Source organism: Rhagoletis pomonella, unplaced genomic scaffold, assembly GCF_013731165.1.
Source record: "Rhagoletis pomonella isolate Grant_MI unplaced genomic scaffold, Rhpom_1.0 Rhpom_scaffold_00002, whole genome shotgun sequence".
In the NCBI taxonomy this organism is placed as follows: Eukaryota; Metazoa; Arthropoda; class Insecta; order Diptera; family Tephritidae; genus Rhagoletis; species Rhagoletis pomonella.
Window position 1 is genome coordinate 11,634,759 of NW_023458556.1, and position 13,307 is coordinate 11,648,065.

The 13,307-nt window shown below is 31.8% G+C and overlaps 1 protein-coding gene across 1 annotated transcript in view; it reads left to right on the forward strand.

Moving 5' to 3' along the window:
* Window positions 1-13,307, forward strand: part of LOC118733090 (voltage-dependent calcium channel type A subunit alpha-1) — a gene marked incomplete in the record, with an annotated part of 130,634 nt that overhangs the window by 56,540 nt on the left and 60,787 nt on the right. The window contains 5 exon segments of the mRNA XM_036462293.1: window positions 2,713-2,856; window positions 3,081-3,282; window positions 5,561-5,725; window positions 8,493-8,603; window positions 13,029-13,112. Coding sequence (XP_036318186.1) covers window positions 2,713-2,856; window positions 3,081-3,282; window positions 5,561-5,725; window positions 8,493-8,603; window positions 13,029-13,112 — 706 coding nt within the window.

The window sequence follows — 13,307 nt, forward strand, 5'->3', positions numbered from 1 at the left end:
TACCTCTAATTAGCATTCTTTCAAAGCTCAGATTTGTGTGTACCTATCTACCTCGATATATAACCATGCATACAAAAACAAGTTTTTTTTCTCTATTTTATCCTTTCTTTTGTGTTGTTGTTGTTATTGTTAATCTTACACACACTCACTCAAATGTAAAACACAAAGGATTTTCGTATCTTGCTGTTTTAACTGTTTTCCTTCGTGTGCAATGAACTGGCAGGAGAAAAGTATATTTTTGTGTGTTGTGGATATATTTTGCTAATAACGCAGCTCTCCCACAACAGTATAAATAGCTTGATGAGCATGACGATCAGCTGCTTTTGAGTATCGAAGCTGTTTATAGAAAATATACTTTTCTCATTAACTTAAAAGCAAAGCTCTACAAAAAACGCTAACAAAAGGAGTAAAAGTTATGTAAAAAAAGAAAATTGCATTAACCAGTCAAAATTGTAAATAATTTCCAAGTATTTGTTAAAATTTATATTTAGCTTTTTACTATTATTATTTTGTAAACTTTTGGTACTTAAATAGGTAGATAGGTAGGTAGATAGAATGTCAGAAACAGCTCTTGTGTGGAATTTGTAAATAATACTCGTACTCACTTAACTACGTACTTGTGTATAGCTAGAATTTGTCAACCCGTTGTTTGTGAATAAAAAACCCCTTTTGATTAATAGCACATAAGTATTTACCACTATTTAAATAAATTGAGAATGAGATTTTTTGAAAAATACTTTTTAACTTTCATGCATTTTTTTATTTATTGAAAATTCGAGAAACGTATGTTTCACTCAAAATGTTGGAAGCTAATAAGAAAACCGACTATTTTGCTTTCAATTTCTACCAATAAGAATGCCAGGTGTTTGTAAAATGATTTAAACAATTACCACCTTTTTAATTATCTGAATTTCAATAAAATGCCTAAAGATGTCATTTAGCTTTTATATAAAATTTGACTCGATTATAAAAAACACTGACGCTCAAAATGAGAAATAATAGTGATAAATTTTGCAATGACGAGTCACGGCTAAAACGCATCACGTGAAAAAAATATATTCTGAGATAAAAGCTCGCTATAATAGTCACTGATGTGGTCGCAAGCAGCTTAAATGCTCCCCTTAAGAGCTACTCACTCTAAAGCACTGACGGGCACTGCCTTGCCCGCGGGCAAAGCTCCTTTAAGCTTTCTATACATTTTGTATGGGCGCGAGCAGAGTAAAAGCTCTCTCTGCCTAACGCCGCTCTAAAGCTACGCGATCAAAGCTTTTTTAATTTTTATATCAGGGAAAATTAGCTTTCTTCTCAGTTCGGATTCACACACAGTAAATGTTTGGCAAAAGTGTCTCAAACGCAACCTTTGAGCAGAGTTTTTCAAACCTTCTAATTGACGCAGCGTAAAAGCTTTCGTAAACTGTCTGTGATCTAAATCAGCAATGAGCAGAGAGATTTTACCCATCTCACGTCTATAAAAATGACAATCCGGTGTCTATAACCGATTGGTACAATAACTGCGCATGGCAAGCTTTCAAAAGCTCCTTGGGCAATTCAAGGCTGACACAAAATAAAAGCTCTCTCCGGCCAACATTGCTATGCATAGATAAGTTCGCTCTTGTCATGTAAATAAAATAAAAATTCAGTAAGTTTAAAGTCTAATCAATATTCATCAAAATTTCTAAGTTCAAAAATATCCTTGAGATGTGTTCATTAAAATAACGCATATGGAGCTTTAGTGAGGGTAAGGAAAGCAAAAGCTTAGGGGTCACTAGTTTCTGTAATAGTATTTCTTAGTAGCCTACATGAACTGTCTCTCTATCTTCTTCATTAATTAGGTAGTTTTGATTATGGTAGCTTTTGATAACTATGTACATTCTAAGTAAATTTCTACTTTTCCTATGTTGCTAGTATCAATTTTGTAACATTTACTATTTTTTTACGCCTAAATGAATTTGATGATATATATTTTTTTTCAAATCAACACAATGATCGGAACACATCGATCTTGTAAGCATTGCTAACAATAATGTTAAAAAGAAAAAGAAAGAAAAGAATTCGCATACAAGTACACATATACATTGCGCTGTTATGTGCTTTACAGTGTAATCCTTGCAGATAACATTTCCTCTCTCCACTTTCCACTATTCACCTTCCACAAAATAATCACTCGCTACAGCTGTGGCATTCGCTAGTACGCTATGTTTGAGCGGTAACTATAAAGAGCTTTCACCAAGCTGCACAGCTTTCGTTAGACCAAAGTTAAGATCCAAATAGCATAACATACATACATACAAACATATATTTAATAGATATATCTATTCACTGCCCCACGACACATATCGCTATCGCTAAAGCTTTCACTACCACTTTCACTTTCACTATCGCTTCCACTTTCACTATCACTATCACTATCGCTTCCACTTCCACTTTCACTTTCGCTATCAACTGTCACTATTGCCACCACCAACTTTTGTCTTTTACTGTAATTTTTTGTTCCTTCAACAAAGACTCAATGTAAGTTTTTATTGCCAAATGAATGTAAATATATAGGTGTTTTTGTTCCTTTTTTTTGTGTTTGAGTTTTTAATTATTTTTTTGTTGTTGTTAGTTTTCGTATTTGTATTATTTGTTTTTAAGCAAAAATTATGAAAACGCAAAATACAAACTTTTTCACCTCAATCATCAATTCCATAAACAAAAAAAAAATCAATCAAGGGGCTCATATTTCAAATATGAGGAGGATGAATTACTTCCAAAGCAGGAGGCGCGTATTTGGCGGCCGCGTAGTTTCCACTACGATAACGTAGCGGCGGCGATGCTGACGCTTTTCGCGGTGCAGACAGGCGAAGGATGGCCACAGTAAGCAAACATGTCAAATAAGTATTTACAAAATCGAATTATGCATATATTTATTGATTATACTAAGTACATATTTGCAATACATAAGTAGTTGGTACTGAAAAGCTTTAGTTCCAAAACATTTTAAATTACTATTACTTTTACATTACTAATTTACTAAATTACATTATTAAAAATTATTTATAACAAATGAATTGATATATTGAATATTCAAAATTTGATAGAGTTCTACAACACTCCATGGCTGCCACGTATGAAGATAGGGGTCCCATACAAAATTTCCGGATCGAAATGTCCATATTTTATATTGTGTATTTCATTGTATTTCCATTCTTCTTCGTGAATATATTCGTGGCCTTGATTATCATTACATTTCAAGAGCAAGGCGAGGCTGAATTGCAAGATGGTGAAATTGATAAGAACCAGGTGAGCCGTACTAATTTATTTAATAGCCAAATCAATTGCATATGTGTGTGTGTAAAGCAGTATGCCTACAAATGCTAAACAAGAAACATCCTAGAGAGTAGTGTCAATGTTGTTGTGAATAAATCGTTACTTTTCTTGTTTATAAAAAAAAAAACAAAAATACATATTTATGTATAAACACGAAAGCCGATTATTGAAAACATCCAAATACAGCTTTCGACATATTTCACTCAGTTGCGAATACGTTTTGCTTACCTGACTGCTTCGTGACTTTATCAACTACTAAGCCTATAAATATTTTGTTTACTGTTAAACTTTTAGATTATTTCCCAAAGCTTTTATGCCATAGATTATACTTACGTACAGCAAATTACAAATTAGAATAGTCTCAAAGAAAAAACGAAACCTACACGACACTACATAATACCAAATTAGCTGCTAGTACATTAACAGATAGATAGATGTAAATACATACATACATACATACGTATAATATATATACATAAGTATAAGAAAACTAACGAAATTACACTTACACTGAGTTAAATGCTAGTTGAGGTATATCAAGTCTCTTTGACTTGCCCAATTTTGTTTGTGAGTCATCTATTTAGAAAACATTTTTAGCGTCGAACATAAAAATACGAAAATGTTTAAGCTAAAATTAGCTTAGCTTTAAACCTTTTCAACTTAACCTCAGAAAAACAATACGCTTTTGTTCAAGCATGCTTTCGTTTAGAAGCTGCCTTCAGGCATTCACAAGCACACAAATGTTTTAACATCGAAGACGTGTACAAATTTCCCGCGCGCCCTATACTAGTTTCGCTAGTTACCAAATGGTGCCCTTTAACACTACCTATCTACTTAGTCAACAGCTTTCCATAGTTTACATACTTTATAATAGTATTCATGATTATGAACCTTCAACAAAGTTTTCCTAATGAAAATATATAAATGTTGTACATTTACCGGAAATTAGCGATTTCAATAGGAGTACTGCTATGCTTTTAAAACTTTTCGATTTAAAAGCTTCTGCAAGCACTCTTACAATGGTTTGTATGCATACACCGTTAGTTGCTACATATCTACTCACATACGTTCATTAGTATTTAGTATTATTTTTAAACGTATCATATAAGCATTTTTATTTTTTTGTAGCTTATACGAAATATAGTTCTTTGGCCAGTATTTACTTAATTTGGGTATGGCATCTTAACTGAAATCATAGCCCAATAGTTAGTTCAATAAAGTCTTTCCCAAAAGGCAAAACTGGTTGGCTAGTAGTAGCGTTACTTTTTCCTAGGACGCCTTATCTGAAACGTGTAATATTATCTTCGTACTTTCACGATTCATTATTGCCTTCAAACAATTTGGACCTGTCGACCAATCTTCTGCTGTCAGCAACTGATCCATTGAACATTAAAAAAAAAAATATATATATAATAACATACAAATTTTGACGGTTACACTTTTGCTAAGTGCTTGGCCGAGCTTCTCGTCCAATATGTGGCGTGTGTGTGTGTGCCAATTTTAGTACACAAATCAACGTAAAAGCTTTTTCCAGCTGTTAGAATTTTTTTTTCTAATTTAGATGTTTCTCGGGCTAGAAATCGAACCCAGGTCTTTCAGATTGGTAGTAGCACCACTATCCACACAGCCATAGCGGCTGCATTTAAATAAAGAATTTTACTTGTCAAGTCTTTTTCGTGCTCTTTCCCTACTTTCTTTGTGAGTACAATTACGGTCCGGAAAGGTTGTACTGATACATCTGATCAGCTCTGCCCCACGTCTCCTAAATTATGCTGATATCGATGTATCCTTTAGGTGGCTTAGAATGTCCTTTGCATTATCCTAAATTTTGATAACGCGGGACATAAGAAAGGACGGTGTTCCAAATTAAAAAAAATCGCTCTTAATACAGCTAATCAACCACTTCCAAATCACAACCACTGACCAAATTATACCTGACAATTTTCCGCCAGTAACCTTATTGCCAACATAAATAATAAATAAATAAAAATGCTTATATAAATTACATTTAACATCCATTAAAATACATACATACATATATGTTATATACAAATTCAGCTAAATATGAATCGTAATAATCGTTTCCATTTTTGTTGTGTTATAAATGGAGCAAATAAAAACAAAAACACAAATCCGTGCATGTTATGTTATATATATGAAAAAAAAATAAAAATCAAATCGCTTTTCATTCCTGCTTTCCGCAATCAAAATATTGCATATTTGCTCATTATGATCGTTTACATACTTACAGAAATCCTGCATCGATTTCACGATAGGAGCGCGTCCGCTGGAACGGTACATGCCCAAAAATCGCAACACATTCAAGTACAAAGTGTGGCGCATTGTCGTTTCGACGCCATTCGAATATTTTATAATGATGCTAATTGTGTTCAATACATTACTGCTTATGATGAAGGTGAGTGTGTGTGTGTGTGTGTCTGATTATGACCATGTAACAATATAATTATATACATATACAAATTTTAGAAGTAACCGTATCAAATATTTTTATGTACATATATTTTAATATATTTCTTTGTTCGAGTGAATTTATGCTCGTTTTTTTTTTTTTAACTATGGGTAGCATTGAACAAAGTTGCTAGATGAAAGTCTTTATCTCATATACAATCATACATACATACAAACGAAGTAGTAAATGTAGTCCGAAACATGAAGTGACTAATAATACAACACTTACCTACAGCAAAAACATACGCACAAATTTTGAGTTTTTCAGTTTAATTTATGAAAAGAAAAAAGAAAACGCTGATATTTTACTGTGTGTTGATGTTTGAAAAACGATGGGGAAAGTTGGTTATTTTCTCGTGTAAATATTGCATGTAGTAATGCAAGTGGTCTATAAATACAGTAAAATTTCCATGACCCGAATTTTTTTTTTTTTTTTGGCGAAACTACGTTAAATGGCAAAAGCCTTTTTATAATGTTGCCCTAGGTTATGGAAGTTTGACTCTACTCCTCTTAAACGTTTATCTATGTTTGCTCGTCACTGCACCGACGTATTCTAATTTATATATTTTAAAAACGTTATACTACTAAACTAAGTGTGGTGAATTCGCTTTGCGTTATACGTCTTACTGGCAGTGTTCATACCTTAACTTTTCTTTGGCTATGTTCACTTAAAAATTTGAATCTAAACTATTCTCCTCTCCCGAACTGTAAATGTTCATTGTTAAGTGTTTTAAGTGCGAAGAAAGAAACAAGTTTTATAAGAATTTAAGCTTTTTGTTACTTATTGCGGGAGCAAATGTGCACCAATAAATCGCCTAGCAATTTGTCCTAGGCATTTGCTTTATTTTACTTTACTTTAATTCGTATTTCTTTAAAAGGGCAATTCGGGCGGAGATAGTTGCAATTCTTTCGTAAGACTACTGAAGAACAGTAGGCAAGATAGTTGGAAAGATTTTGTTTATTCTGTCACGAAAGTCTTTCAAGAAAGCTCCCTGACAACTCTCATGGTGAAAAGCTCTTTTGACAGAAACCAATTGAGAAAATTTTGCACGCACTGCTCCAACTGTCAAAATGGCCTAAAGAGCAAAGTACTGAAGTGCTATTGGAGGTATCCGATGTTCGAATCCCGGGGCGCACAATTTTTTCTTTTAAATTTTAAGAAACTTATTTTAGGTGTTTTTTTTCTTTTATAATATATATGTTTTCTCTTTTTAGTGCATTTTTTAATTTATATATGTATTTTATTTTAAAAAGAAAAAACATTTTTTTATTTCAATAACTTTTTAGAAACTAATTTAATTTTTTACCTTTTTTTAAACTTAACTTTGCTTCTTCTATGCTTTTTCTTTTCTTTTAATTTTAATATTTTATTGTTTTAAAAAGAAAAATTTATTTCTTAGTTTCATTGACTTTTTGGGAACTTAATTAATTTTTTTATTTTTTAATTTATTTTCTAATATAATTCGCTTTTAATTTTTCTAGATTTTATTGTTTCAACAAGAAAAATATATACATATCTCTTAATTTATTTTTAATTAAACAAATTTTATTTACTTCTTTTTGGTTGTTTGTGTTTCCGACAGGGTATTGTGGAACGATTTTCCGTTATCCCTTGTCAAATTTGGTTTGGAGACATTTTTTTGATTTTACTTACCGTTTTATTAAATTTTTGCCATTTTAATTTAATACTCTGTTAATTTTAGCGTTTACTGTTTAGAAAAGAAATTATTTATATATATTTTAATTTAATTTAATTTTTGTGAATTTATTTTATTTTGTTTTATTTTAACTGGTTTTCGCTTTTTAAATTCTTTTAATAATATTTTTTTTTAGTAATATTACTTGTCTGATACAACCAGAAGTGAATTCAATAAACAACTTCTTAGTGATTGAAATTGTGGATACTGAATATAGTATGTAAAAATAATGCTTTATGAGCGATCAGACGAATTCACTTATTTCGTAAAAGAGTATAAGTTTTTCCATTTTCAACCGTTAGTTTACCATTATTAAACTGTCTCGTACTGATGTTTCTATGTCCGGGAAACAACGCAACATAGTTGACCCTCAAATCTATATGGATTAGCATGAGCTTCAATTTGCACCGCCCAACCATCTTCGTTTTGCTAATCGTTCACCTTGTATTTAAAAAGGTGGTTACTCTGCTATTAGGTTTGGTAGAAATATTCTTGACAAGCATCACAGATACAAAGTACTCCCCCCAACGCAGTACATGAAAGGCTTTTCAGAAGTTTATACTAGTCAATTGTCCTTTTCTTATGTATCTCAAGCGTCCATTCAATATTTCCATGAGTAGTGATAATATTTTCGTCAACTTGATTCGTGTTCTTCTTTTGTCATGTGTTTTAGAAAACTATGATGTATGTAACTTTCTTGTTAAATAAGGAACATGAATCGATCATGATCAATAACGAAAAATAGTATATAAGTAGTTATGTAAATACTCCATGTATATATGTGTTCATATCTACTAAACGTTTAAATACTCGACTTTCATTCTGGGCTATGTAACTGGTTTATTTGCGCTTTACTCTAGCAAAGACTAACTAACACAAACAAGCATTATAATATGTATTTCTATGTATTAAATTGTAAATTTTATAGGTTAACTTTTTTAAATTTATGTTTACATACATACATAAATGTATTGCCTATATTAAATCAAAAACCAAACTAATAATGAATTTCTACAGTACCATAATCAAGGTGAAATGTATGAGAAATCACTAAAATATATCAACATGGGATTCACGGGGATGTTCAGCGTTGAGACAGTACTGAAAATAATTGGATTTGGTGTAAAGGTAGGTGGTATAAATAGTAAAATGTAAATAGAAGGAACGGAGAGTGGTTCAAATATTTGTATGACTAAAAGCGAAATACTATATGAATGGTGTTTGTAAAACGGCATTCACATGGGGGCGGTTTTGCAGTCAGTTTTTGAGGCGATTATTTGAATCAAAAGTTGGCTGCCCCCCAACTTCATTGGAAACGATTAATTGAAAGGCCGTTCACACCAGGCGACGGTTGCTTTCAACTAAAAGTTGCCTGTAAAATCGCCTCATGTAAACACCGTGTAAATCTTTTGGTAATTCATTACCACTAAATATCAGCTGAAATTTACAATGTAAAGAGAGTTATTAGAAAAGCTGATGTCTTACAAGAGCTTTAGTTGCGCTTGTAAGCGTCAAATTGTGCATAAGGCACAGTGCGTATACGTAACATTTTCGTATAAAGAATGACAGTCCAAAAGGTGAGTTTTGTTGCAATTTTTTTCGGTGTCAACTATTTAATTTTATTTTTTTTGGTGCCGCTAAGTACATTTACAAAATTGCATGTGTTTATAAAATGCTTTGAATTTGGTAAAGCACGCCGTGGCGCACAATTTTCAATGGTTCAACTTGCTTCTCTTTCTTCATAAACGTTGTTGTTTTACAATTTGTTCCATTTGTTTATGTATATTGCCTTTGCAAATAAATAGCATTACTGCATGGCGATTCTAACACAGTGAAACTTTTATACTCCAGCTTAACACTACTCGAACCAAAGCACAGCATTGGGTTTACTTTTAAAAAATGGAAGTCAGCAATAAAAAATGCAAGTCTGCAGAAGTTATATATTTTTTTTCTACTTGAGGCCTAGCTGATGCCAGAGGTTAGAAACTACAAAAACGCTATGACAATACTGATGGAAGACTTTGAGTTTTTGTTTTATTTGCTATCCAAAAAAATTTTTGTTATAGTTGCGCATCTGGCATCGAGCAAACGGAATATTTAAATAATTGTGCTAAGTGCCTTTTTCAAATATTCACAATGACACACAGTGTTTTATTTTTGAAAAAAAAGGAGACAAAACCAAATACCTTGAGAACGAGAAGGAGTAGAGATACTGAAATAAACGTAATGGTATTTTAAAGCTTTTGAAATGAAGAATACAGTACATTGCATGTCTTTAGGCGAAAAAAGGAAAAATTAAAAAATTTTACTATTGAAGGTCGGTTTTGAGGTGAAGGTTATTCTTAATTCAATCACATCTTTAAAATATTCTTCAAAAGTAAACTTTTTAATTTTTTGCCTCTTTTTACCTAAAATCAGATTGTAACATTTTAAAAAAGACTTAAAACGCGAGCATTCCTCTACGCAGGAAGATCAAAAATTCGTGTTTAAAATTTTTAAAACTTTCATTGCAGACTGGCCCTTCAAAAACTTCATATTTCAAAGTAAATTTAAAAGTCAAGGTAGTACTTTCGTCCAACTATTTTGTCTAAATTCTCCATCTCAAAAGCTTTAGAATAGCGTACGTCTCTTTATTTTCTCTTCTCGTTCCCGTGATATTTATTTCGTTGATTTTTTCTAAAGTACCCTCTGCGACGCATGCCTTAAACATGTTTTGGTATCAATTTCTTTGGAATTATTATTATGTTTGCCAATAGCAAAATCAATACCCAGGTTGGTAGAATGTGAATTAAATTTTATAGGGTACAAGTACATATGGAGTACACCGAACTTATCCAAAACTGTTACTTGTCTTCATGTAGAAATCGAAAGTTAATATAAATCGTAGATAAAGATTCGAATGAAAACATTGTCTGACATTAGTAAATTTTCCACAAAGCTAAATGAAAAGGATTATCAATCGCAGCTTCTTTTGCGGATAACCCCGCACTCATCCTGAACAGATGCCACTGATTCATAAGAAGTAAGCCAGTAACTAGAAGCTCTCCATCTACATAGTACTTCAAGCCAGAAGAGGCTACATTTAAAAGATTAGTAGACAGACTGCCAAGCGATTGGCATCTACATATTATGACAGCTATAAGGAAATCAAAGTTTTGAACTCTCGGAATATTTTCTAATTAGACTAATTTGCGTAAAAGGTCACAGTGCAAGAGCTTTCATTCATTCAGTTTTAAAATTAAATGGAGCCTTATGTAAAGATGTACTACATACAAAATCTATCTCCCTTGTTAGTGTTTTTAGATTTTCGTTTTATTCAAAATTCGTAAAGTGATTTAGTATAGATTTTTTACTCGAAAATTACAATTTCAATTATACATAAAGAAACGCCTGTATATACCGCCGTTATGGAGAAAATTTAACCTACAATCAAATATATGAAAGTACACGGCTTTAGCTAATATAATAAGTAGCCAGTTTTTTTTGTCTTAAAATTGTTAGTAAAAGCATATGATCTACCCTTTAATCCTAGGGTTACGCAAACATATTAATTAGCATTAATTTAAAATAAACGTTTTTTTTTTTTTAAATGCTATGTGTAAATGAAACCCTTAATTGATAACAGAAAAGTAAAAAATATATGTACAATTAGAGCAAACACATTTACAAACATAAAAATCCTGTGATCCCATAGTTTTTGTTTATAAAGTTTTCTTTTTAAAGTTTAAATATTTATTATACCAATTGGCCAACTCACGTTTGTTTAAACAAAAAGACTTCTCAATTCCATGTAAATTCCATCCGAAATTTCTAATATGTATCGCGTCTTTCGAGGCATTCCAAGTTCGCATATTTTCTTCAAGTTGGTGCCTAAATCCACTACTGCACTAAACTATTGTGGATTAGCAGCAGCCTGGCTTAGTTATTTGGAAAACAATTTTTCTACATAAATATTCAAGGCAATAAAAAACAAGGGCGGTTATGAAGGGCCATGTATATTGTAATTTCTCCGAATAAAATCATTCTCAGCTAATATGTAGTTAGTAAAAAAATGGCTACAACTGAGATCTCCTGAGTACACTTTAGGGACGCCAAAATGACACAAGAAAACGCCGAGACACTTGAACTTAATTTTGGGTCGAAGATTACGGTTCTGTACACCGATTTTTTAGAACAGGTAATTTGCCCAAGATATTTTCATTTTAAGTCTGCATTGCGAATGAAATTAAACACAGAAAATGTTACTCATATGCCATGTACGAAAATGTTCGAATTTGGTCATGTACTATATGGCGTATGAGTAACATTATTCCCTGCACCATGTATGAAACACATTTACGGTTGACCATTTACAACTTGTTTATTTATCGGTTTTTATCGTTAGTAGCTTGAATTTTTAGCAAAACAACAGGATTTAATGCAAATTAAAATAGTGCGAAAGATTTTTTTTTAAATTTTTTTCTTGTTAAAGTTTGGATTTTTTTCGTAAAAATTAAAATATCTTGAGAAAATTGCCTGATCTGAAAAACGGTATACAGAGCGACAATCCACGACTCTACATTAAGTTTACGTGTTTCGGCGTATTTTTCTGTAATTTCAAAACTTAAGACTTTCCACACAGCGTTATCGGAATTTTCCTTAGTTTTTGAGGCAGTTTTTCAATTCTAACATCTTTCGGCTTGCAAACACATTTACTATTAACCAAATAAAAAAAAATGTTCGCAATTTTTTTCTCTTTTATCTAAGCTGACATTTAGCCGCACATTCACACCACTGAAAGCCTTTTCTGATCTCAATTAAACAACAAACTGTTTTTTAATTTCATTTGGCAACGGGTTGCCTTTATAGAAATGTATGATCCCCAGAGCGATAAGAGTATAAACTGAATTTTCTAGCAAATTTCTAACAATCCTAAAAACGCCGGAATCAGCTGTCATTGTAAAACATTCATACAGGCTCCTCAAATTCGGAAGACAATTTACGCAAACAAAAAGCTGGAGAAATGTTTTGTGCCATTACATTCTATAAAATTTTTTGTATACATTTTCAATCGTGATTTGGTCATTTATAACTTTATTTCATTAAAAGTTAGATTATGTACCCATTTTTATTGCGTATTATGATTCATAGCTACATAAATATACATATACGTTTTCCCCCTTTTCCGCCAAGTAAAACCAAAAAAAGCAATCATTTTTTGATGCATTTTTTTTTTGTAGTTTCATGATGCACCGCCAACTCATAGTGATATATTGACCTACATGAATCTGGTATTCACATTATTCTTCTTTTTGGAGACCATATTCAAAGTTATAGCCTTTGGATGTACGGTAGGTATACAATTTTATAGAACTAAGTTAAAAAAAAACCAAGTGTCGATTTGGTGGAAGAAAAAAGTGTTATAAAAAAATAAAAAATAAAAGACTTCAGCAGTAACTGCATTGTAAATTTCAGCCGCTATTAAAGAACTAAATATATATATATTGAGGTGTATCCGATATGCGATTTTTTTTTTCTACTAAAACTGTTTCTTAATCTTTCTCGCTCTTATAGAATTTCTTCAAGGATCCATGGAACATTTTCGATCTCATTACTGTTGTGGGCAGTATCGTAGATGCGCTATGGATGGAATTCGGGGTAATTATTGCACATTTATTAACATGAAAAACAATTGCTTAGCACCGTTGTTCTTTTAACTTGGTTTACTAAGAGCTGTTGCTCAGCCAAATGCCACAAAAAAAAAAAACAGAAAAAAACGGCTATAAAAAATTGTTTTACTCTTTGCGAAGCGGAGCAATGTTAGCTTTGAATATTGTCTTTAAGCAAGTTATG